This window comes from Hipposideros armiger, unplaced genomic scaffold (genome assembly GCF_001890085.2).
Source record: "Hipposideros armiger isolate ML-2016 unplaced genomic scaffold, ASM189008v1 scaffold_0, whole genome shotgun sequence".
Taxonomy (NCBI): domain Eukaryota; kingdom Metazoa; phylum Chordata; class Mammalia; order Chiroptera; family Hipposideridae; genus Hipposideros; species Hipposideros armiger.
The window spans coordinates 4,603,864-4,629,428 of NW_017731350.1; the positions used below are offsets into that span (position 1 = coordinate 4,603,864).

General features: G+C 44.5%; 1 protein-coding gene across 5 annotated transcripts in view; it reads left to right on the forward strand.

Annotated features, from left to right (window-relative positions):
* Nucleotides 1-25,565, forward strand: part of ITSN2 (intersectin 2) — a 118,303-nt gene that overhangs the window by 88,955 nt on the left and 3,783 nt on the right. For all 5 annotated transcript variants that reach the window (XM_019647845.1, XM_019647988.1, XM_019648077.1 and 2 more), the window contains 8 exons: nucleotides 12,683-12,804; nucleotides 15,705-15,811; nucleotides 16,746-16,929; nucleotides 20,409-20,507; nucleotides 22,273-22,440; nucleotides 22,849-23,064; nucleotides 23,595-23,716; nucleotides 24,358-24,440. In XM_019647845.1, the coding sequence (XP_019503390.1) occupies nucleotides 12,683-12,804; nucleotides 15,705-15,811; nucleotides 16,746-16,929; nucleotides 20,409-20,507; nucleotides 22,273-22,440; nucleotides 22,849-23,064; nucleotides 23,595-23,716; nucleotides 24,358-24,440 (1,101 nt within the window). The remainder of the gene's footprint in view (nucleotides 1-12,682; nucleotides 12,805-15,704; nucleotides 15,812-16,745; nucleotides 16,930-20,408; nucleotides 20,508-22,272; nucleotides 22,441-22,848; nucleotides 23,065-23,594; nucleotides 23,717-24,357; nucleotides 24,441-25,565) is intronic.

A 25,565-nucleotide genomic window follows, 5' to 3' on the forward strand; every position in this document is an offset into this window, starting at 1 on the left:
AATTCCCCAATAAAATCTTTAAAAATAAAAAATAAAGTGTGCTACAAATCATTCTCCATCATGACAACACTCTGTTTCACACATCGCTTCTGGTATGGCAATTTCTGTCAAATAAAAACATTACAGTGCGTCCTCATTGACCTTATTCACCAGATCTGGTACTGTGGCTCTTCGCCAAAGTCAAATGATTCAGGACATCGAGGCTGCCACAACAGCACAACCAAAGGCACTCACGAAAGAGGACTTGCAAAACTGCTTCAGAAAGTGGCAAGAGTGATGGGATAAGTGTTTGAAACAAGGGGTGCAGGTATTTTGAGGGGGGTTAATGGCTATGTGTTCTTTACTGTAATTTTTTAATTTAAACATTCACAGTATTTTTTTATCACACCTCGTACCCTTAAGTAATCAAGCTGGTTTCACCTTGAGTGTAAAAATATGAATCAAAATGCAACCCATCCATCAATGTCTGGCATAAACAACCTCTTTCCAAAAAAAACTTTCCTCATCTCTGGAAAGTCATTCAACTAACGTGTATTGAGTATTTGCATAAGGCCATGGAGTGTACTAGGAGCTAAGAATATGAAAATGAGTGTCAGTTGGTCTTAGCCTCAGGGAGTACCTAGTTCTGTGAGGGAATCAGGCACATAAGCAGATAGTTATAAAAGAGCATGCTAAGCACAATGACAGATATTTCCTGGACACCAAGAGTACACAGGAGGAATATGTAATTCAACCATAGATTGGTGAATTAGAGAAAACTTACTACAGGTGGCAACCTCTAGATCAGCGGTTCTCAACCTGTGGGTCGTGACCCCTTTGGGGGTCGAACGACCCTTTCACAGGGGTCGCCTAAGACCATCAGAAAACAAAAAGACATTTCATTACGATTCATAACAGTAGGAAAATTACAGTTACAGAGTAGCAACGAAAATAATTTTCTGGTTGGGGGTCACCACAACATGAGGAACTGTATTAAGGGATCGTGGCATTAGGAAGGTTGAGAACCGCTGCTCTAGATTCATAAGATAAGTAGGAGTAAACCGGATTAGAGGGTAGGATGGTGGAGAGTATGATACGGCCAAGAAACAGCATGGATGCAGGAGGAAAGATGTGATGCTAAGCAGTTGGTTATTGTTGAGGGGAAGTGCAAAACTGCGAACAGGGAACATGAAGGCTGGGAGACAGACCAAGGGCTAAATCAGATTCGCCAGGTTGGCTGCTCATTGGGATCACCTGGGAAGCTTTAAAAAGCTATTGATGCCTGAGTCCTGACTTAAATGGCCTCAAGTGTGCCCTGAGCATGGGGATTTTTTATAGCTCCCAAGATGATTGTGATATGAAGCCAAGGTGGAGAAAGAGTGATGAAGCAGAGTTAAGAATTGTTTCTGAGGGGAAGTTGGCAGGAGTTGGGGATTGATGGGATGCCTGGCAAGTGGACAAGTCCGTATCTTGGTGACAGGGTGAAGTAATGGTGTCACCACGTGCAGTAAAGAATCAGAGATCGGGGGGGGGGAAGATGAGTTTGGCTTTGACCACAAAGTACCTGTGGGACGTTCAGATAGAGTTGTCCAATAGGCGGTCAGATATAATTAAGATACACAGTATCAGATGTACATCAGCTGGTGGAATGAATGTGGATAGTTGTCAAGCCGATAAAAGTAAATGAGATTACTTGTGGAGAAAATCAAACCTTTGAAGGTATCAGCAGTTAAGGGTTGGATAACGAAAGGAACCCATGGAGATAGGAAACAGGTTCCAGGAGAACGAAGAGATTGCTGTGCTGATATTGCCACCATTTTTATAAAATAAGTCTGGCTGTACAACTGTTGCTCATACCAGTAAACAGAAGGAAAGTGCTTTTAATTGAGCACTTATTAGTCTAGGTACTTTTCTAAGGTCCTCAAGTGTATTACCTCATTATTATTTTCACAGATAGGAAAATGAAAACACAAAGAAGTTAAATAACCTGTCTAAGGTTACATAGCTAGTAAGTTGTAAAGCTGGATTCAAACCCAAGTGGTCTGGCTCCAGAGTCCATGTTTTTAACCTCTACACTAATGTAGAATGTGCTAATATTGTCACCATTTTTATAATAATGAAGTTCCTGCAGTACAACCATCACTTGAACTAATGAAAAAAGGAAAAATCAGGCTGTACAGTGCTTTTTCTATGTAAAAAGTACGCATAGGGGGTGACTGGTTAGCTCAGTTGGTTAGAGCATGGTGCTGCTAACACCAAGGTTGCCGGTTCGATGCCCACATGGGCCACTGTGAGCTGCACCCTCCTTTAAAGAGTCAACTATGCCATTGTAGCATGAAATCAATGTGTAACCAAGGATGTGGCTGTTCCCCAATACAATTTTTTAAAAGTATAATATAAGAAAGAATGTGAAATTTCTAAAGAAAAAAAAAAACAAAAGAAAGAAAAAAGTACACACAGAGAAGGGACCAGGAGGCAAGGACTGCATATAATAAACAGGGACAAAAATCTGTAAGAATAGTACCCAGAAGGATAAAGCTGAACATAATCAGTTTTTTTCAGTAACAGCTTTACTGAGATATAATTTATATACCATACAATTCCCCCAAGTCTATAATTCAGTGGTTTTTCTATATTCACAGAGTTGTGCAATCATTACCACAGTCAATTACAGAACATTTTCATCACCTCAAAAAGAAACCCTGTACCCTTTGCTATCACTCTCCTTTCTTCCTATACACCCCTCCTTCATCCCTAAGCAACCACTAATAACCTACTTACTGCCTCCATAGGTTTGCCTATTCTGGACATATCATAAAATGGAATCATAAAATGTGCGAGGTTTTTGTGTTTGGCATATTTCACTTAGCATAATGTTTTCAAGGTTCATCCATGTTGTAGCACGTATCAATAGTTCATTCCTTTTTATGGTCAAATAATATCCCATCGTACGGATATTTTGTTTATTGTACCAAATTTTGTTTATCCATTTACTAGTTGATGTACATTTGGGTTGTTTCTGCTTTGTCACTATTAATAATGCTGTTACGAACATTTTTGTGTACAAGTTTTTGTGTCAATCTATATTTTATTACTGTTGAGTATATACGTAGGTGTGGAATTGCTGAGTCAAATGATGATTCTGTTTAACTTTTCAAGGAACTGCCAGTGTGTTTTTGCATCATTTTATATTCCCATCAGCAGTGTACGAGGGTTTCTATTTCTCCACATCTTTGCCACCATTTATTATCTGACTTTTTGTTATACCCATCCTTTGGGTGTGAAGTGACATCTACTGTGGTTTTGATTTACATCTCCTCCGTAACTAATGACGTGGACCATCTTTTCATGTGCTTTTTGGCCATTTGTATGTCTTCTTTGGAGAAATGCATATTCAGAGCCTTTGCCCGGTTTTTAAATTGAGTAGTTTGTCTTCATAATCACTTTTTAAACTTTGCTTTAAACAAGAGCAACGAATTTGGACGACGTGCTTAAGAGAGATGTCTTAATGCCATTGTCACAGGGAAAACCACTTAATGAGAATGACAAGATGGGCGCAGTGGGCGGGTTCCCCTGAATCCTGGCTCTGCAAGCTCACTCCTCTGAGCCTGAGCCTCGTCTGTGTACTGACCCCAGTGACTCACACATTGAAATACGAGTTCAATGTCTAATACACAGATACTAGAAATGACAACTAACAGTTACTAAGCATTTTCTTTGTACCAAGTGATAGACTAAGCACTTTGGGCGTGTCTCTGGATTAGTAATGGGTGGAGTTGGAACTTGCATCCAGATCTGATTCCAAAGCTTGCACCCTTAGTCATCCCCCATGCTGCTTTCCACTAGCTAGGAGCTGCTGTTGCTCCACACCACAAAAGCAGAACAGTCATCAGCTAATTGCAAAATATAGGTGAGAGGAGAGTAAAGAGAATTAGCTGCTTTGAATGAATCCAGGCTGGTCAAGTTATATTACTAGGTACTGGGAGGACCTGCTCCTGGGATCCCTGTGTCCCCCAGTGGTCATGTCGGCCACCATGAAATGAGAATCAGGCAGTGCTATAGAATGAGCGTGTCCTAAACTCAACAGTTTGGGGCAAAGTATCCAATTATATAGTCAGAAACAAGTTGAAAATATGGGCTATGCAATCACATCATTGGGAAAAATGAGGGATGTAGCAGGCTGTTTAGTGTAATACTGAGAAAAAAAACATATGCATGCATATGAAATCCTTATTGCCCAGAACAGTGCTGTGGTAATAGGTGCACCGATACAAAATGCTGAAGTATATGGAACAGTCAACTTGAAATTGGCTGTTACATTCAAGCTACCAATAGCATGTGGGACAGAGGGGTACATAAGAAACCAGTTATGTCCTTTAGACAAAATAAAGAGTTAACGGCGTAGAATAAGGGCCCTGTTGGCTTCTCCAGTTCCTCTGGGCTATTTGGCATTCAGAAGATTTACACTAAAACCTTTTTTACTGTAAAATTCAGTTCAGCAAGCATAAGACCAGGTCAAGTTTATACATGTGATTGCCAGTGTTTTGCCTTAAATAGGTTTGCAGTGTAAGCACCATTTCAAATGGCCTGGCATGTCCAAGTGTAAGGCTTGAAGCAAGAGACCTAGATTTGAGGGTTTAGTAGCTCTGAATTGTACAGTGTCATTTAGCCACCAGACCAGATTCTCCATGTATTTAGGCAGTAAGGATCAGAGTTGTGTCAGTTATTCATGGGATGGATCAAAGGTTGTAAATTGTCATACACATGTGGGTAACAGTTATGTTTCTTGTTAGAATTGAAAGGTGTGTGTTAAATGAATATGAAGAAACCGCTGTTTCGTGACACCTCTTTGTAATAGTCTACATTCTGAGGAGCACATGGATTTCCTCAGTTGAATCGGTAATATAACTCTGGCAGACTAGAAGGTGATGCAGATTTCGGCTTGACCTAACTGCTTTCTGAGGTCCAATCTGTACGTTTGTCTCCCATTGGGTGGTCTTTGCTGTCTTTTAGGCTTATGACATTTTATCATAGATTCAAAAATAAAACCAATACATTTTTTCTTTATCCACTTGCGTTTATCAGTGGAGTTGCTTTTAAAGTTCTAGAGCACTTCTATTTTCTGAAAGCCAAATAATTTGCTTTCCAATGGTTGCAGCACTCGAGAACAACATGAATTTCTTCCACTTTTAATGCTTAAATGAGCAACCTAACACCTGATGGCAGTGAACTTGACAGGCATCAAAAAAGATACAAGAGTTTAAAAAATTGTTCAAGACTTATTTAAATTTCCAAAACCAAAATTACAAACATCTGTGGCTTCGTGGTGGTAGCATGATATCTTATCTATCGTTTGCACTCAGTAAATATTTGCCAAGCAGATAAAGGCTATTCTTTTACAAAATGAGATATCCGGTAATTTTGTAGTGCCCTGATAAAACTTCAGTATTAAAGGTAGTCTTCAAAAAATGCACACAGTTTAGTCATGTAGATGTATGTTAAAATCTTGTCTTTTCACTGAACTTAAACACAGTGAGACTGAAAACCATTATGCAATACTCTGGCGGCCTAATTTGGGCACCTAATTTGGTTCAGTGGCATTGCTCTCCTCAGGATAGGCAAGGACTTTTGTAGGGCTTTATGTCACAGCCCGAACAAGCCCTGCATATTAGTCACCACATATTGCCTGTTGTCCTTCGCCTTTTGGAATCGTCGCTAATCTCTCTCCTCTCCTTTCTTAAACACCCTGTTTGCTTCTTGTTCTTGCTCGCACTGTAACCTACAACAGTTGTTCCCAGCTGTAGTGGGACAAGTTTTCATAATCATTATTCATTATTCATAATTTGTCTCAGTCTCCATGTCCTAACCCAAGTGTGTCTATATGGAGGGGTTGGGGTGGGGTCGTCTTGTGGCCTAGCCCAACATGAATTATTTTTCTGGAGCTTTGGCCTGATAGTAACCATGATATCTCTCTCTCTTTTTTTTTTTTTTTTTTACTTTCCCATTCTTTCTGTCTACCAGAAAGAGCTTACTAGGAAGTTTTCATCATTCTCACTGACCACCTATAGTTAATATCAACGTTTTATTTCCCACAGTTCAGAACTTATTTTCAGATCACATTCAGTAAATACTTGTGGAAGACCTACTATGCATCAGACACTGGGGATACAGCAGATTATAAAATAAACAAAAATTCCTGCCCTCTTAGTGGTGACAATTGAGTAGGGTAACACAGCAAACAAACAAAATGAATAAGTATATAGTGTCTTAGAAAAATAAAGCAGGCTAGGGAAAGGTAGTGCTGGGGAGGGAAGGATAGATACAGAGGGATTTCGGTTTTAAAAAGGCTGCCCAGATAAAGTCTGCCTGAAATGGTGGCATGTGAGTAAAGGCTTGAAGGATGTGAAGTGTATCATGAGGAAACCTGGAAGATTGCTGGGGGATCCTTTTAGGCAGAGGGACCAGCACATGCAAGGTCCTCGAGCAGGAGCACACCTGAAATGCTTGAGAACAGCATGGAAGCCAGTGTGGCTAGAACAGAGGAGGAGCAAGATGAGGAGGAAACGAGGACAGAAGCGTAACCAGGAAGATGGAAGGGTCTCTTTAGGTTCTCATGGACTGATTGTGAGAGCTTTGGCTTTTTCTCAGAGTGAGAAGAACCCATTGAAGAGTTTTAATCAAAATAGTGACATGATCTGATACGTTTTAACAGGATAGCTCTGACTACCTACAAGATTAAACTGAGGTGGGGGGTGGGGAAGGGGTCAGAAGCAAGGAGACCCATGAGGAGGCTAGTTCAGTAATGCAAGATGGCGGCAGCTTGGATCACAGTGATGGTGGTGGACATGGTGAGGAGTGGTCAGATTATGGGTATATTCTGAAGAGAGACCCAACAGTTGGATTGAGTGTGGATGTAAGAAGAAGAGAAGTATCAAGGGTGTCGCCAAAGATCTTGACCTGAGCAACTGGAGAGATGGAATTGCCATTAACTGAGATGAAACATAATGACAGAGGAGCGGGTTGGGGCATGATGATCAGGACTTTAGTTTTGGATCTTTTACCTTTACTCACCTTTTAGATATCCAAGTGGAGATACTGAGTAGAACGTGTTTAGAACATATGGTGGAGTTCAAAGTGCTATTCAGGCTGGAGTATATTTTTGGGAGTATATCTGTACCTAAATGATATGTACAAGGTCTGACAATTAAGTTTGCGAACTTGCCACCCTGCGCTTACACTGGCAGCACTGTACAAACAGCTCGGTAAGGTTTCATAACCTTCGTACATCAGTGTCTCACAGCTGTTTTTGTGTCGACGTGTAGTGGTGTCTTGCTGAGTGGCATTCATTATTGTTGTGTGTTTTTCTGTGCTGTCGTGAGAATGTCTGAGCTTGAATTAAAGCAACAAACACACATTAAGTTCCTTGTGAAACTTGTCAAGAGTGGAAGTGAAATCAGGGACATGTTAGTCCAAGTTTATGGGCATAATGCCATGAAGAAAATGGCAGTGTACCAATGGGTTAAACTTTTTCTGAGGGGAGAGAATGCGTCCCTGATGAAGAGAGGTCAGGGCGGCCAGTAATGAGCAGAACTGGCAAAAGCATTGCAAGAGTTTCTCGAATTGTGCGTCAAAATTGTCAGCTGACTGTGAGAAGCAAAGAAGACCAAATAAACATCGATAGAGAAACAGGAAAATCTTAACTGAAAATCTTGGCATGAGAAAGATGTGTGCAAAAATGGTCCCGAAAGAGCTCACATGAACAAAAGCAAAAGGAGAGTCGAAGTTTGCCAAGACCTTTGGGAGAGGCAAGGCGATGTTTTGGGCCGTGTTATCACCAGTGATGAAACATGGGTGTACCAATGCGACCCTGAAACAAAGCGTCAAAGTGCACAATGGAAGTCAGCCAATTCTCCACCAACAAAAAAGTTCTGCCAGTCCAAATCAAGAGTGAAAACGATGTTGCTAGCCTTTTTTGATATCAGAGGGATGATTCATTATGAATTTGTACCAACTGGACAAACAGTTAACCAAGTTTACTATTTTGAAGTGCTGAAAAGGCTGCATGAAAAAGTTGGTAGAAAATGACCTAAACTTTTCACCAACAATTCATGGTTCTTGCATCACGACAATGCACCAGCTCACACGGCTCTGCCTGTGAGAGAGTTTTTAGCCAGTAAACAGATAATTGTATTGGAACACCCTCCCTACTCACCTGATCTGGCCCCGAATGACTTCTTTCTTTACCCAAAGATAAAGGAAATATTGAAAGAAAGACATTTTGGTGACATTCAGGACATGAAAGGTAATACGACAACAGCTCTGATGGCCATTCCAGAAAAAGAGTTCCAAAATTGCTTTGAAGGGTAGACTAGGTGCTAGCATCAGTGCATAGCCTCCTAAGGGGGAGTACTTCAAAGGTGACTATAGTGATATTCAGCAATGAGGTATGTAACACTTTTTTTAGAATGAGTTTGCGAACTTAATTGTCAGACCTCGTATTACCCTTGATGTCCTCAATGTTATCAAAATGTCTTCCTTTCAATATTTCCTTTATCTTCGGGTAAAGAAAGAAGTCATTGGGGGTCAGATCAGGTGAGTAGGGAAGGTGATCCAATACAGTTCTTTGTTTACTGGCTAAAAACTCCCTCACAGACAGTGCTGTGTGAGCTGGTACATTGTCGTGATGCAAGAGCCATGAATTGTTGGTGAAAAGTTCAGGTCATCTAACTTTTCCACGCAGCCTTTTCAGCACTTCCAAATAGTAAACTTGGTTAACTGTTTGTCCAGTTGGTACAAATTTATAATGAATAATCCCTCTGATATCAAAAAAAATTAGCAACATCGTTGCAACAAGTTCATGAACTTAATTGTCACACCTCATATAGATGAACTACAAAACAAGTTACATTATGTGAAGTGTTAAAATACAGACGCAAACCAGTACCATCAAAACACAAAGGAGAGGCAGTCTAGGGACAAGTGGGACAGAAGATGGGAAAGGTTACCCCAAAGAAGGATCACATGAGTTGCTCCTGAAGGGTTAGTAAGATGGCTCTGTGTGGAGAAGAGGGCCTTGGATAGTGTGTAAAGCACATCACAAGGACTGAGCCCAGGCTAGGGTGGCTCACAGGTGGGCTGCATGGTCAAAGGTAGGCAGTAGCTAGAGTATGGATACTTCTGACACCCTGTGCTACCGAGCAAGGACTGCATTCTGCAAATAACAGAAGCCATTGAGCGTTCTGTTAAGTGTGAACATAATAAAATAATAAAAAATGTAGCAGCTGGCTTGAGCTGTTCAATAGGAATACAATGTAAGTCACAAATGCAGCCCTAATGCAATTTAAATTTTTCCAACAGCCCCATTGAGAAAAGAAAGAGATGAAATTAATTTGAATAATTATTTTATTTAACCCAGTAGGATCCATAATATTAGCATTTCAATATGTAATCAGTGGAACGATCATTAATGCATTATTTTTCATTCTGGGGCTTTTTGTACCAGGTCTTTGCACTTCGCGTGTATTTTACACTTAACAGCCCTTCTTTGTTTGGACAACCACAGCTCAAGTGCTCTATAAGTCACATATTGCTATTGCTACCAACAGTCACACGTGCAGGAATAAAGGATGGCATAGGATATATTCTACCCACAAACCCTAATTCCTTAGTTCTCATAAGGTTCAGTACCCCTCCCCTCCAAAAAGTGGGTTCCATGGTCGATTAAGTGTTTGTGGCTCTGGGGTCATCAAACTATTTCTTTAGTGAAGCATGTCTCAGAGCCTAATGTGCATTGTGATCCTACGAAAGAAATACACAGCCGGCAGCATTGTCCAAGTTTCTTTGACTTTACAGGTCGGGAATGCCAGGGACACATTTTAGTGTTTGCTGGATTAGGGGGAGCAGGGAGCCTGGAGGCAGGCTAAGGGAGAAGTATGGAAGGAAACAGAAGGAGAGTGAGTCACAAAGGCTGGGTGAGGAGAGACCCCTCAGAGGTGTCAGTGCTGTGGGCAGGTGGAGGAGAGCATGACTTCCAGAGGGGTCACGGGATTTGGCAATGCCAAGGTCATCATTACCTTCACAAGAGCAGTGTTTGTGGAGCAGTGGAACAGAAGCCGGAGTACCCTAACCTGATGAAGTAACAGGAGAGCTGGGGGGTTGACTGTGAGTGGTGGCATTTGGCAATGAGACCAGAGAGAAGGTGCTTGAGGGGGGAGTAGGATTGAAGAAAGGCTTGTGAGCCACCAGGATATGCGTTAGATCATGAGGTAGGAGGGACACGTAACCATGTGTGTAGCCTGACAAGGAACCAGTGAAGACTGACGGTGGAAGTGACGGAAGTGTAAGGACAGGGAAGGGTCCTGCAGGAAAGGGGCCAGTTCAGGATGCTGGCTTTAGGAAGAAATAGCATCCCTCATCCCTTGACACAGGTAAGAAGCACAGGGGTGATGAGCATGGATGTAAAACGTAGGAAGGAAAAGCGGCATCATGCCCTTATTTTTTTTCCCTGCCATCAGAGGTAAGACTATATAAAAGTGAAGGTAGGGGTCAGCTTGGAAACTTGAACAGAGAATAAACGTTTTAAGAACCAGTATAATGAAATACAAAGGGGTCAGATAGGGGTGAATTGTCCCCACGTTCATCCTGATGAAGCTAATAATGTCACGTATGTTCCAGCCTTAGAAATGACAAACTATCTGAGACTTTCCCTGCTATTCCAAGATACAGAACAGCTAGGCCGATGCTTGGGTTTTAATGTATTTATTTCCCACAGGGTGGTACTCATATCCCAATGGCACACAACACCATGGCATGCAACACAGCACCCAAGAGGACTCACTTTATTTTAATGGTTATATAGTTATTTTAGTAACTATTAGAGGAAACATACCTAGCATACCAAACCCATAATGTCCTAGCTATTTAACTTAAACATGAGTAAATTTAGAGAAAGATATTAGGTAAATAATAGTAGAGATGGACTGTGGATGTGGCAGAATGTGAATGACTGAAATTTGTAAAACACTGTAAGAGGTAGGGCAGCCTTAGACACTGTTCTTATTGCCTCTGTCAGTCAGCGGCCACTCTGACCCGCGACACCGGGTCTCACCACGACTCGAGGCATTCCACCGGGCACCAGGCCATCACGTCTAACCTTTCCATGCACAACCTAGTCAGACAGGCATCTGTGTTAGCCCTACTGGTTCAAAACACTCAAGTCATTCCTGCAGCTCTCCCTGGCAGGACAGAATAAAATGCAAACCCAGCAAAACGTGGTCTTTTTGAACATGACAGTGGCACCCTGATTTTTTCTTGGTAGCACCAAACCCGCCTTATTCAATGATTGTTTTACTGTGGGAGTAATTTTTTTAAAGCTATTGGCAGCATGTACAGAAAATAGAACAGGTGCCTTCGTCAGAACCATCCGTCAGCCCAAATCTATACAAAATATATAGACATTCACAGGTGATCAGAAAGAGAAACCCCTTAGAAAGGCCAGTCCGATCCTTGCATTGTCTGCCTCTGTGGCTTGGTCCATTTCTTCCCAGTGCTTGCTAAGCGCTTCCCTGTGCTGTGCGTCTGCATCTACCCAGACGCTCCTTGCATCCATGAAGGCCCTGCACAAGGCTGCCCCTCCTCCCAGCTGCCCTCCATGATTGCCTCAGCTCAAGGGTCATCCTGGTTCACGTGGCTTTCTCTCTTCCAGCTGTCAGATGCGCGCTGCTTGCTGCCTCATATTGTGGCTTGCTGGGTACCTGCCAGCTTTTTCTTTTGGTCTGAGGAAGGGCTTCCTGAGGTATTTCCCCTACCACTGTGCTTAAGGCAAGCCCTCGGCTACTTACTGAATCATTCTGGGATTATGTCACTTCCCAGTTTGACGTTTTAGTTCAGTTCCGATGTACCTGTAAATTGATGCAAAGTGAATGCAGGGCCTCTCACCTTGATGCAAGGCTGCCCTGGATTTCCCTCAGAAGCTCCTGGGGCTGCGGTGAGCCCCAGGCCAGGAGGGCTTTGTTCTAGTGGGTTAAGGTGGTGGTCTTGTTGGTAACTGCTAGGTTCTGGAAACTTTAGGTTTCCTAATGTAGCGCTTTACTTCGAGAAATCTAGAGAAATGTTTCTCAAACATTTTTTTTTAACAGTAACTCACAGTAAGAAATATATTTTACATCCCCAAATATGTACCTACCTAAAATTTTTCATAAAACAATACTCACCAATGCTGTACACATGATAATTTTTATATTTTTTTTAATGCTGGACCTGACCCATATATTGAAAAACTAAATCGATATAACAACCCACTGATAGCAGCTCATGACCAGCAATTTGGAAAACGCTGGTCTCAAGCATTTGATTCATTTAATCCTTTCAGTAGCTTTGAAAATGCCTTGAGATGGTGAGAATAGCATAGATTCTTCACAATCTCAGCAGAGTTCTGACCTCTCTGAGGCCATTCCTAAAAATTCTTCATTCTGCCATTAAAGGGAAGTTGGGGCCCCACTGAAATGTTCCTAATTCACGGCTCTCGGGCACTGCGTGGGCCGTCGGCAGGTGTGCACTGTCCACAGAGGTTCCAGGCTCTTCAAAGCTGTGTATGTAGTTCTTTGAAGGTAGCATTTGTAAACCCAGCACATCTGCTGATAGGCGTGTTTTCTACAGAGAAGTCTAGAATAGTAGTTTTTAACTCTACCCTGTTTTTCCATAGGGTGTGCTGATCTGCAAACCCTGGACACCATGCAGCCGATGGAGAGGAAAAGGCAGGGCTATATCCATGAACTGATCCAGACTGAAGAGCGGTACGCGGCCGACCTTCAGCTGGTCGTTGAGGTGAGAGCCCGCCGCTGTCTGTCTCTAGGAGCATAAGGGGTTGGGGGGGCCTCAAAACAAGGTATCACCTTGGATGTGTGACTTCACAAGTAGTGACAAGAGCTCTCACACGTTCAGAATGCTTTCTCTGCCCGTTGAGAGGGCTTGAAGATGTCAAGTCAACACTTTCTCTCAGATTAGGTAATTCAGAGTGAAGAGAGAGAACAAGAGGACACTCAAATGCTCAGTCAGCAATGGTAGAGGTACTATCTAGGAAGGATGAGGGTTTAGACTCAGTGGGAGGGCACACTTGCCTACCTCAGAATTTTGCCTAACTGTATTTACACTGCTGTTTTGACACCTGACATTTTCATAAACTTCGATATTTCCAGAGGAATTATTAAGCAGTGGTAGTGTTCGCCTAACGTTGGTATCAGTTTGGAAAACCAAATAGGACCATATTGCAAAATGTTTCCCAATTATCATAGATTTACTGTTTATGTTTGTGCCTATCAGTGTTACCAGTGACCTCTAAGCCAATCACAGCTGTTAGAGTAGCACTTTAAAAATGCTTTGTGTTGGAGTAAACAAAATTAGACTTTATAGTTCTATTATACTTTATTTGCTATGGATTTTAGTTTCCACTGAATGTGTCAAGACCCTCAGATTAGAAGCCCAGTTAAATAAACCACCTGAGGAGAACAGGTGGCCCAACAGGTGCAACGTATACCTGGCCATGACCTTGACAGTGGCATGGAGCAGAGGCTGCACCCTTCTGCATCTGTCCCACAGCAAGGCCTGCCCTTGAGTCATTCCCACCCTACACGCAGGCTGGCATCTCCAGACACCCACCCTTGTTCCTCTCACCTGTACACACTACCACACTTCTCAGTTGATAATGCCTATCTGCCCACAAGACTATGAGCTCCTGAGAGCAGAGACTATGTATCCTTCATCTGCATCACCAAAACTTAGCCTGGCCCTTTGCAGGCCCCCCCACCAGTGCTGAAGGAATTAGGTGTGTTTGTGTCTGCACTTCTCTGACCAACACAGACAGTCTACAAGAAAAGCCCATGTTTTTATTAAGCCCTTCAAGCATCAGCCCTGCTGCTGGCCATATTGCAGTCCTGAGGGATTGCAAATGGGCGTGGAGGTACCTCTCTGACACTAGTACAGAAAGTGAACAAGGGCCAGGTGCCTGCCCCACCTCAGACCTGTCACTTAACCACTTAGGCTTTAGGCTTGATTCCCACTCTGCCCACCTCAGGAGAGGCTCTGCGGGGCAAGGAGTCATGTCAGGGTCAGAGATTTAGATGAAAAGCACTGTTCACGGGCAAGGCCTTCTCCTTACCGTTCCCGTGGAGGTTCCCTGAGGGCCCGACCATCTCACCCTCCTCTTCTTAGCTCCTCTGGCACAAAGAAGGTAAATAGAATGAATAACCGAGTAACATAAGTTAATCAATGGTGATGGAACAGGGAGACACCAGACGCTTTCCCCGTCCCTCAGAAGCTACCACAGAGCAGGTTGACCATCTTTCCAGGGCTTGCTCTCCTAGACGTGTCCCGACATCGTCAGCCTGACTTTGGAACTATAGAGGTTTAGAGAGGTCCAGTTCATAGCACTTTTATCTGAATTCTTTGGCTCCATGTTCAACACAACTCAGTAAATATTAGTTGAAAACCTATGTGTGAAGCACCATGCTTGAGAGCAAAGATAAAAGAGAAATTGCCTGCCCTCCTGGAGTTCACAGTCATGTGGAGACGGTTTCAGAACAGTGCCGTGAGGGCTGGCAGAGAGGTGAACTCTGCTGCTTTGAGGGCCGAGAGGAAGTGGCCCGCCCGGTCAGGAAGGATTGTCCCAGTTAGGCTGCAGCCGAGACCTGAGGACGAGCCTAGAAGCGGAAGTAGAGGTAGGAAGACATGTGCAAAGGGAACTAGGGCCCTGAAAGTAGTGTGGCTGGAGTGTCACGAGCTGGAGCGCCAGGCTGGTGAGGTTGGCAGGGGACAAGTCATGCAGGCCTCGTGAACCTCAAGATGGGGTTTGCATCTTATCATGGGGCCGCTGAACAATTTTAATAGAGAGTAACAGTCATGTGTATTTTGGAAAGATCACACATGAGAAGAGTTGTCTCAGATAACTACACTCTTTCCTTAAGGCTTTTAAAGTTATTCCCTGGGAATCCTAGTTGTTTAGTGGGAACTTGGACTTAGAATCAAAAGGAGTTTAGTTTTAGTTGTAGCTCCTCCATATTCATGTTTTGTGACCTTGAGCAATTCACTGTCTCAGCCTTTATATCTTCATGGGTTAATTCCGAATAATAATGCCTGACTCAGCCTGAGCTACATCATCTGTGGATTTAATTGAGAAACACACACACAAACATGTATGTACATGTGAGCGCTTTGTAAACCCGTACGTGCTATGGAATACTGATGTGGGGAACTATTTCCCCTTCAGTCAGTCAGCCTCTGCAGTCCACATCTGCTTGGCTTTCAGCCTTGGGGTTAACATGTCATCGCTGTTCGTTCCTTTTGCTGAACTCAGAGACTGCTTCCAGCACCCTGAGGTGCTCAGCCTGACGGTGGTCGTGCCGAGCCCGTTCTGCAGGCTCTTACAGAGTGGAGGTGCCTTATGCCCAGGTTTCTGTTTAGCCTCTATAACACCACTCCCCCAGGAGATAATATCAGAACCTTCTCTTCTTGATGAGACTACCGGATTCAGTCCTTAGAATCAGACTTGATAGGAACCCCAATCGCAAAAAGTAAGGAAATTATGCAGTTTAAAAGTTAAAAATCATAAAAATGTTTATTTAAAAATCCCATGATGTCCTTAGTTCCGGCATATGAAGTTATTGTCTGGTTTAGATCACGTAGGCTGTGTCTTCACACTTCAGCTTATTTCTTTTGTGTTTTGAATGTAGGTTTTTCAGAAACGGATGGCCGAGTCAGGCTTTCTCACTGAAGGAGAAATGGCCTTGATCTTTGTTAACTGGAAGGAGCTCATCATGTCTAACACGAAGCTGCTGAAGTGAGTCCAGAGCCTCGCTTGTCGTCGCGTGTCACCCCCCGCTCCCACTCCCCCCAGGACTGAGCCCTTCACAGATAACTCTTCTGCAGAGGCTACTTAGCAAGGGACATGTCAACTGTTTTCTGCTCCCTCAGGCTTTTCATTTTGTTATCATTTTAGGAAATGCCCTATAACTGTAAAATACATAATTATTGAAGTAAAAAAAAAAAAAAACAAAAAAAGAAAATACTTTGATTAAACAAAGAAAAAACTTAAATCGTGAAACAAACCATATATTAACGTATGATCCCAACATATACTTGACTCTCTCTTGGGTAGATAGAGTCAGGAGAGAAGCAACAGCTCATAACTGGCTAGTTGGGCATCTCCTAAGTCCCGTGTCCCATGAAGTTCATTCCTCGGGGTGATTTCCTGTCCCTTACGCACATGAGGACTGGCTCCTGGGAGGACGTAGCAGCACCCCCAGCTCTCCTTTGGGCTCAGCAGAACTCCTGGGGACAAGGCTCGTCTCCACCTCCAACCCTGGCCTCTGTGGGCTTCTGCTCTCTTTTTTCCCTACAGAGTGTGTAAAATTTCTTTCTCGGTTCAGCTGCTAACAAGTTAGAATTTTTCAAAAGAAACTTTGCTAAGAAACTATGGTGTAACCAGAACTATTCCAAAGGCCTAGAAACACCCACGTGTATAGACTTCATTTTCTTATTCTCTTTTGCTGACCCAGGTTGGCTTGGCCAGCAGAGCTTCGTGCCCACACTGCCTCCGCCTCCTTCTGACTGCCCCTCACAGTGCCAGAGGTTTTAGGTAGCTCGCTGGTTACCATTGCCATTAACCGCCCCTCTGCCCCTCCCCGCTACACCCTCTCCACCGTGGTGTTCATCCTTCATTTCCTAAGGATATTCCCTTGGAAGCAGAAAGTGAAAGAGTGTGTTGGTTGCAGGGCCTTGCGTGTTCGGAAGAAGACAGGGGGCGAGAAGATGCCTGTGCAGATGATCGGGGACATCCTGGCAGCCGAGCTGTCCCACATGCAGGCTTACATCCGGTTCTGCAGCTGTCAGCTCAATGGAGCAGCCCTGTTACAGCAGAAGACAGATGAAGACACGGACTTCAAAGACTTTTTAAAGGTAACTCCATCCGGGGACAGTAGGCAGGCCAGCTCCACCTGAGCTGGGGGGCGGCACGGAGGCAATCAGGAGGTGTCAGCAGCACAGTCAGGATCTCAGCAACTGAGCCTAGTATCCCTGTCAGTTTCCAAAGGAAATACACAAACGGCAAAGAATTTTCTGATTGCTTTGTGTTGCCTTTCATGTTGAGTCGATTTTTCTTGGCACTGGGGCCATGATTTTGCCCATCTTTAAATAGCAGTGTTTTTTTCAGCCTACTTACGTAAATCAACTTTTTTTTACTCCAAAAAAAAAAATCTAAAATGTCACATTCTTAATGTTGTAAATTGTATTTCTTTTATACCCATCTTATTTGTAAAGAATATAAAATAGCTTACTTAAACGTATAAAATGCTACAAGATAAAATAAAATTTTAAATAGGTGAATGAATAAAATAGGACAAAAGGAAATGAGAGTAGGAAAAAATGGTGACGCAAGAAATTAAGATAATACATAAAATAAAATGCATATCTGTGATCCTATACATATACTGGACGTGTACACAGATGTCGTCACACCTTCCAGAAACTAATGGGAAGAGGAGGAAATGATTGGTTCATGATTCCATGGTCATACATTAAAAACAGGCAGTTGGTAAGGAGAAGTAAAGCTAGAACTGCACTCAGAAAGACAATAGTATATGTGATATAATGAATCAACAGCATCCTTATAGTAATACAGCAATGAGCTTAGTTTGGCTGCTTATTATAATAGAATGTCACACTTTAAGAAGTCATTTTCATTGATATTATTCAGTAATAGAAATTATTACTACACATGTTAAAATGGTGAGGGAAATGAAAGTAAAATCTGTTTTCTCACTTTTTTTACATTTCATGTCAGTTTTGAGGGGCTCGTGAAGTACTGCTTATTGGAATCTATTACACAGCTACAGCATTACCAATGGGAGAATGCATAATTTTAATATTTTCATTATCAGAAAAGAATGGAAAAATAATTAAACGCAAAATAGAAGCAGTATAGGCCGAAGATAAAAATTCCAAAAGGAACATAGAGGAAGTAATAAAGATAAAAGCACAAAATATATCAATATATCCAAGAAAAGGTACACTGAAAAGAACTAACAAAACAACTTTGGTAAATCTAATTGAAAAAGATTAAAAAAAAAACAAAAACCAAAAACACAAACAAGTAAAAACAAGAACAGGTATAAAGATATTTCTTAAAGTAAAAGGGTATATGACTCAAAAATACATGCTAGTATGAAAACATTAACAAAATTTGTAGTTTTCTATAAAAATTTGAAAACTGGTTTAGTAAGAATAGAAAATCTGAAGATACTATTAACCAAGGAAAAAATTGAGTAACTTACCCCAAAAGAGGATCTGGGTTTACTTGATGGATTTAATGGTGAGCTCTTTCCAACTATCAAGGAATAGATTATTCTATGTTATATAAACTGCTACAGATCATAGAAAAAAATAGAAAACCTACCTAATTCATTGTATAAGATGAAAGTGGCCCTGACCCCAAGGCCTGTTTTTGTAATTTTATTTAATTACAAAAATGAGAAAAAAAGTTATTACCCCAAATCTCTTACAAATATAGTTGTAAAAATCTTAATATCAGTGAGTAAAATTAAGGATTACATGAAAAAAAGAGTCCATCACACCAAATAGGATCATCCCAGGAGGCAAGATAATATGCTTAGAATAACACAGGCTTCAGAATTGGACTGTGTCCATTGGGCCCCCGGCCCTATCACTGTCCAGCGTGTGACCAGGGCAAGTTACTTAACATGTGGTACCTTCATTCCCCTCATCTGTAACTGGAGATAGTACTTCTGAAGTACATTAGCAGAGAGACCAGCACATGGTAAGCATTCATTAAATGCCAGTTATATTTGCCTTCTTTATGGTAACCTCAGGGATTCGAAAATGGTTCAACATAAGGCACTGAGGACAGAACCCTTCAACTGGTGATTAAGGTGGAAGGCAAGGGGTTGCCCTGAAATGAACTAGAAGAAACACAGAAAGAAACCAAGAGCCTAGAAACAAACATTGATCAGATAAGATAAGTGTAGAATTGTGTTTTAGATTATCAATAGCAGAATTAAATGTAGGACATTAGCCTTCTAAAGCATAACAAAAGATTTTTAAATTTTTCAAATAGTAATAGCAATGTAAATAGGATATCAGTGTTGTCACAATTGTAACAATAATAAAAATAAATACAAAGTTTATAGTCTCATAATGAAAGACATGATGTTGATTGCATTAAAAAGCAAATCTAACAGTAAGCTATGCTACTTAAAAATGTTACTTAAAAAAAAAACCTCAGAAAATATAGAAATAAAAAGCATGACGATGCTTGTTATAGCTGCATAAACATATCCAAAAAAAAGAGGGGACAATTTTAATACTCACTAGTGAGAAATGATTAGGTAAATTACAGTAAGTGTATTTTTCAGTCATTAAAAATGATCATCCTAGAGTTGTAGCTACTCTGTGAGGTACCGCACTTATACTAAGAGTAGAAGCAAATGAGACGTGGTCCTTGGCTTCCTGGAGTTAACAGGCTGGTGGGGCATTGAGATGCCGCAAACCTCTACCTGCGTTATCCAGTCCAGCTGTAGCGTTGCAATAGAGGTAACCACAGGTTATTATTAGGGCTGGAGAAGGATCCCTGAAAGGGAGGAAAGGCGTCATGGAAAGGGAGAGCCTGAACAAGAGGTATACCCTGAGTCTTCAGAGATGAGGATGAGTAAGCCAAGTGAGGAAGGAACAGAAGGGCTGAGAACTAGCAAAGGCTAACACATTCATTATGTAGCACACAGTAGGTGCTCAGTAAATGGTAGTGATTATTCCTAATAAAGTAGGGGCTTGGACAGGCAGAGGTGAGGGAAATCAAGACCTATTAAGACAGAGAGATTGGTGTCAATGGTGACTTGTAGGTGTGGGGGGGCGAGTGAGTGCAGAATGGTGCTGCCAACTCAGGCTTTTATGAGGGGAGATGAGGACTTCGTTTTGGGATATGCTGAGGTATTGAGGTGCCTTTGAGACATCCAGGTAAGAAGGAGAGTAATGTGGCAAGTGTAGAGCTCTACAGAGGGTCCGGGTTACAGACTCAGGGACTGAGCTACAGGGGATCTGCGGCAGCATCTACAGTTAGGAGTGGGTAGAGGAGAAGAGAGGTGAATAAGAGAGGTCAGCGGGCTGGGAGGACAGCCGCGGGAGGGTGGTTCTGGAAGCAGAGGGAGACTATTGAATGCCTGTAAAAAAAAATGGAGAAGCACCCACTGAGTTTGGCACATGGAGTAAGATGTTCCTACTGCTAATTCGAACATATTGTTTTGGATCCTGAATTTTTAAAAGAAATTAGAAATCTGAAAGGTGGTCAAAGTCAGGAGTATAGCCAGTGTTTCTTTCGTTTTCACGGGGGCTGTGATTTCCTCATGAGCCTCTCAGTTACTTTGCAGAAGCTGGCATCTGACCCTCGATGTAAAGGAATGCCCCTCTCCAGCTTCCTGCTGAAGCCCATGCAGAGGATCACCCGCTACCCTCTCCTCATCAGAAGTGTGAGTGTCCCTGTGGGCGGAGGAGCAGGACCCTTTGAGGGTCACAGAGGCTGATAGAGAGCCTCCATATGCCAGTCACCCTGCCCCATGGTCTGACTCCACTGTCTGATGGACCAGGCACCAAGTGTGTGTGTGTGTGTGTTTGTGTACATGCACGTGTGTGTATGTGTGTGTGTACATGCACGTGTGTGCGTGCATGCACGTGTGTGTGTACATGCATGTATGTGCATGCACATGTGTGTGCATGTGTGTGTGCATGCACGTGTGTGTGTACATGCACGTGTGTGTGTGTGTGTGTGTGTATACAAGCACATGAACACACACATACAACCTGAAGGGCTGAGTCCTTGAAGTGGGCCAATAAAGGAAGCGTCTGATGTCCCCTGGGTAACCTGTCCTCCCCCAGCCTCTCAGAATCATGAGTGTTTTTGTCTGGGCAGGGTAAAGGCCCTCTAGGTCTCTGGTTGTGGAGCCCACCTTGAGCCCAGGCAGGGTCCACCACTAGTACAACCTTGGGCTCCAGATTTTCTGCTGAGACCTAAATTTGTTTACCAACTGAACACACCCACCTTTACCTGGAGGTCCCAGGAGTGTCCATATCAGCATGTCCTAAACAGCTCATCATCATCCCCTCAACTTGCTAACTAAACAGTCCTAAAATTCCATCCATCCTTTTGACATAAGAAATGTGGGCCTCTTGAGCCACCATGCCTTCTAAGGGGAAGGCAGACATTACAAAGACTCATTCCACCAATAATCATTAATATGATATTAATCATCTTATTAATACAAAGAAAAAGAGTATACATAATATAAGGCTCTTGCTTTTATTGATTATCCCTAGACTATCGGTCTGTAAGCCATGTTAATAATTCAGTTAATCCACATTAATCCACAGTCCCACACCTGGAATACGTTGGGCCCAATGTGTTTCAGAGCTCACAGAATATGACACCCCAACAAAGCCTGGGCAGCATTACTGCCAAACATACTGATATTCCTACAGTGAATATATGAATAACCACTATCGGCAGAAGAAATAAATAACGTCTCTTCAGTTTAGGTCAGTCTTTACCACCAAACGAGCATTGAAAAAAAAAATCTTTAGGCTTTCAGGGCTGTTTTCCATTTGGAATTGTGAAAAGGGACTGTGGACCCAGGCGACTAGGGATCCAGACAGGAGTCCTCTGCCCGGAGGCCCGATAATTTCTGGGGGGACCACACTCCTTTGTACTCTGGCCTCTGTTCTTTGACGTTTGTAACTTTAGTTTGAAGTCACTTCAGAATGAACTGAATGTGTTTTCCTACACACTAATGACATAATTTTATTGTATTCTTCCTGTAGCAGGGGATTCATTGCACTCATCAGATTTTTCAAAAGGATCAATGACCCCAAAAATGTTATGAACCGTTGCTGTTCAGCAAATTCACACTTTTTTCAGCCAGTTTATACTGGAGGGTTCAGCCGAAAGGCACATTGCTTCAATTACTGGGGGCAAGTAGGGAGGCGCCCTTTAACACACAGCCTGTTACCAAGCCCCAGCCGGAGAGCCACTTGATCCACGTAGCACTTGGCACACCCTCTTGTGAGTCACCTGTCTCCCTAAGAACTCATGGGACTGTGAGCTCCTCAAGGACCAGTGACCGGCTTGGTCACCATTGTATTTGCAGGGCCCAGCATAGCACCCAGCACATGTAGGCACCCTAGGCTGGCTGGGGAGTGGTAGACACAGTACATCCCACGTGACACAGACTCTCTTTCCAGATTCTGGAGAACACCCCGGAGAACCACGTAGACCACTCCTCCTTAAAACTGTCCCTCGAGCGGGCAGAGGAGCTTTGCTCCCAAGTTAATGAAGGAGTTCGGGAGAAGGAAAATTCAGACCGACTGGAGTGGATCCAGGCACACGTCCAGTGTGAAGGTCTCGCCGAGGTGAGGTCTGTGGGGTGGACCTGGCCACTGCCAGGCGGGCTCTGGGTGGCGAGCCAGGCTCAAGCCGCCCCCTAGTGTGGACAGTCTACACCTCAGCCCAGCCCGCGGACTCGCCATCCTGCCCCCTTTTCAGCTGTCATCTTCCTTTCCTGTAAAGAGAGATTTGATATTTGTTTTGAGGTCTTTGAATTCAGCTGGTAGAATCAGTATTCTGTGGCTATAAATAATCATTTTCACCAGTTTGAACTCTGAAGAGAAATAAATTGTGTAAAGGTGAATAACCACAGCCACATTCCCAACTAGAAAATTCTACCACCGCACCCTCAGATCCAGGGCACAGGCCTGTCAAGGGGCTCTGGGATGATTTGTGCTGGGACCTAACAAACCGACAATTTCTTTCTCGTTAAGCAACTTATTTTCAACTCGCTCACCAACTGCCTGGGTCCCCGGAAGCTCCTGCACAGTGGGAAATTATACAAGACCAAAAGCAATAAGGAGCTACACGGATTCCTCTTCAATGACTTCCTGCTTCTTACCCACATGGTCAAGCAGTTTGCCGTTTCCTCAGCCTCTGAGAAACTCTTCAGCTCTAAGTCCAACGCTCAGTTCAAAATGTATAAAATGGTAAGTGTCGCATTCCTGGCAGCAGCATGGGGCACATAACGAGGTTTTCCTTTACCTTAGGGACCTCCTTCCTGGCCTGAGCCTTTGCCGACCCTGTGCCCGTTTCTAGGGGTCTGATGCTTCTGTGGCCACTTCCCAGGGAAGAAGCCCCAGTGTGGCTGGGCCTTCGCTGCCCTGTGACAGCCACCAGGGGACTCCAGCTTTGGGGTGACCCATGATCCCATCTCTTCCACATTCAGCGTCGGGCCTCTCTGAGGCAGAGGCCAAGTGTCGGCGTGTGGAGGAGACCCTGTCACATGAGCAGCCATGAGTGCTCAGAGCTCCTGTCTGAGTGACAGCTAATCTACCCCAGATATTTGCTTTTACAAAATGGAAGCAGTTTCTTTGTTCCCAGGTAAAAGGCTCTGGAAGCTAGACCCCTCCCTCCCTCTCCACAAAGCTCTTCAGAGCAGACAGAACTTGCTGTGGACGTAGGCGGGTGGAGTGTCCTAGCCCATCTCACAGCCTGTGTTTGGCCCTAATTCTTTCAGCCCATTTTCCTGAATGAAGTCTTGGTGAAACTGCCCACAGACCCCTCCAGCGATGAGCCCGTCTTCCACATTTCTCACATTGACCGGGTCTACACCCTCAGAACAGACAACATTAACGAGAGGTCAGTCCTGACCCCGCGCGGCCTGCTTTGAAGTCTAGGAGGAAGGCTGACATCCCCGTCTGCCATAAAGCCATCTCCAGTCCGTGCTCACGTCCTGCTTGCTGTGTGTCCTCAGCCTCTTTTCGCCACTCCCCAGGGCCCCGCCCCGCTGGTAGGCCCCGTTTAAACGTGCAGGGTTATCGCAGCTGCCTCCTGACATGGTTCCCTGCTTCTCATCCCTCCTCAGAGCCTTACCACAGGGCAGATCCTGCACCGAGCTTTCTGCTAGAGTCCCTCAGGCACCAGCCCGTGCCCCTCTGGGCTCCAGAGCCCTCCTTGTGCCCCTGGGACCCAGTCCCATTGCTCCGCCCACAGGACCCTCCAGACCGCCTGGCGGACGGCATTCTCCCCGTCTGTGTGCCCGGCACCTTGCGAGTGCCTGCCGTTTCGTAAGCAGTCAAGACTGTTGAGACGTTCTCAGCTCCATCCTCAGTTAGCAAACAAGTCTTGGAGTTGAACAAATTTCAAGCCTGTGATTGGAAACTTGTTCAAGCCGAGATTAGCCAGAGAGAAGACGGGCGCAGAGCTCTGGGCTCCTGGGGGTCCTGTGCGGTGTGTGGGAACGCCGGCCGCCCCGTGGCTGAGCTCTCCTTCTCCTGCAGGACTGCCTGGGTCCAGAAGATCAAGGCAGCTTCTGAGCAGTACATCGACACAGAGAAGAAGAAACGGGAGAAGGCCTATCAAGGTAGTGGGTCTTGCGGTGGAGGGTTGGAACCAGCCACCAGGGGGCCCTGGGGAGGGGGGCAATGGGGTCTTACCTTCAGGACATACCTTACTGCTCCTTCAGAGAAGGGGGACATGACGGGTAAAAGCTGTGGGATCAGACAGCAGAGCCCAGCTCAGCCGCTGTGCCCGCTTCGCCCCCACAGCTGTTTCAAACCTCCTGGGGGCCTCCCTGAGCACCCCACCCCGCTCACTGCACAGCCAGGGGTCATCCAGTATGAGCTCCCAGACCTCCCTTCCCTCTGTGGCAAAGTCTGTGTCCCGCGTCTTCCCACACTCTCTTCACTCTTGTTTCCAGGAAGGGCGGTCCTTTCCATGCACAGCCAACCCCACCTCTGCTTGGTCCATTTTGCTCCATCAGACTCCTCCTGTGTGGCCTGTTTCCCTTCAGCCCCTAAGCACTGCTCCTCCCCTCCCCCGCCCTCCCCCCTCTCTCCCCCGGACGTGCCCATCCTGCTCCCTCTGCCCCAACTCCAGGTCCTGGCTTGTGTCTCCCCGACTCCTCACTCACGAGCCCGTCCCCATCAGTCTGTGCAGATGTCTCACTCACACAGCACCAGCGACCTGGCCGAGGGCTTGGCACACTTCCATCCTTGGGCTCCCTGCACCCAAAGGCAGGAGGCTGAGGCTCCCGCTCCCCCTGCACCCCGTGATTCCCCTGAGGGTCCTCCTACCTCCGAATCTTCTTCCATCTCCTTCCTAGCTCCTCTTCCTCCCACCTGGGAGCTCTTCCCTGCTTCAGCCTCTGTCCCCCCTCCCGCCCTTATCCCGTTTTCACTGGCACAGCTGGGCTGTCCTCTCCTGAGCCCACACTCAGCAGACACATCTGCTGGACTTCTCCCCGATACCTACTGGGCATCGCAGGGGGGCACCGCCAGTGAGATTAATTAGCCTCCTCCCAGCAGTAGCTGCTCCTGAGAATCTCTGGATGGCAGTACGGTCCTTAGTCACCCAGACTGGAAACGTGCTCTCTGCCCTCTCCACCCCACACACGTACCTCTCCTCCAGTGAGTTCCAAGCCCCATATGGCCTCTCCGTTGTTATCTTTCCCACTTGCCTGGTCTTTCCTTTTCCCAGTGGCACAGCT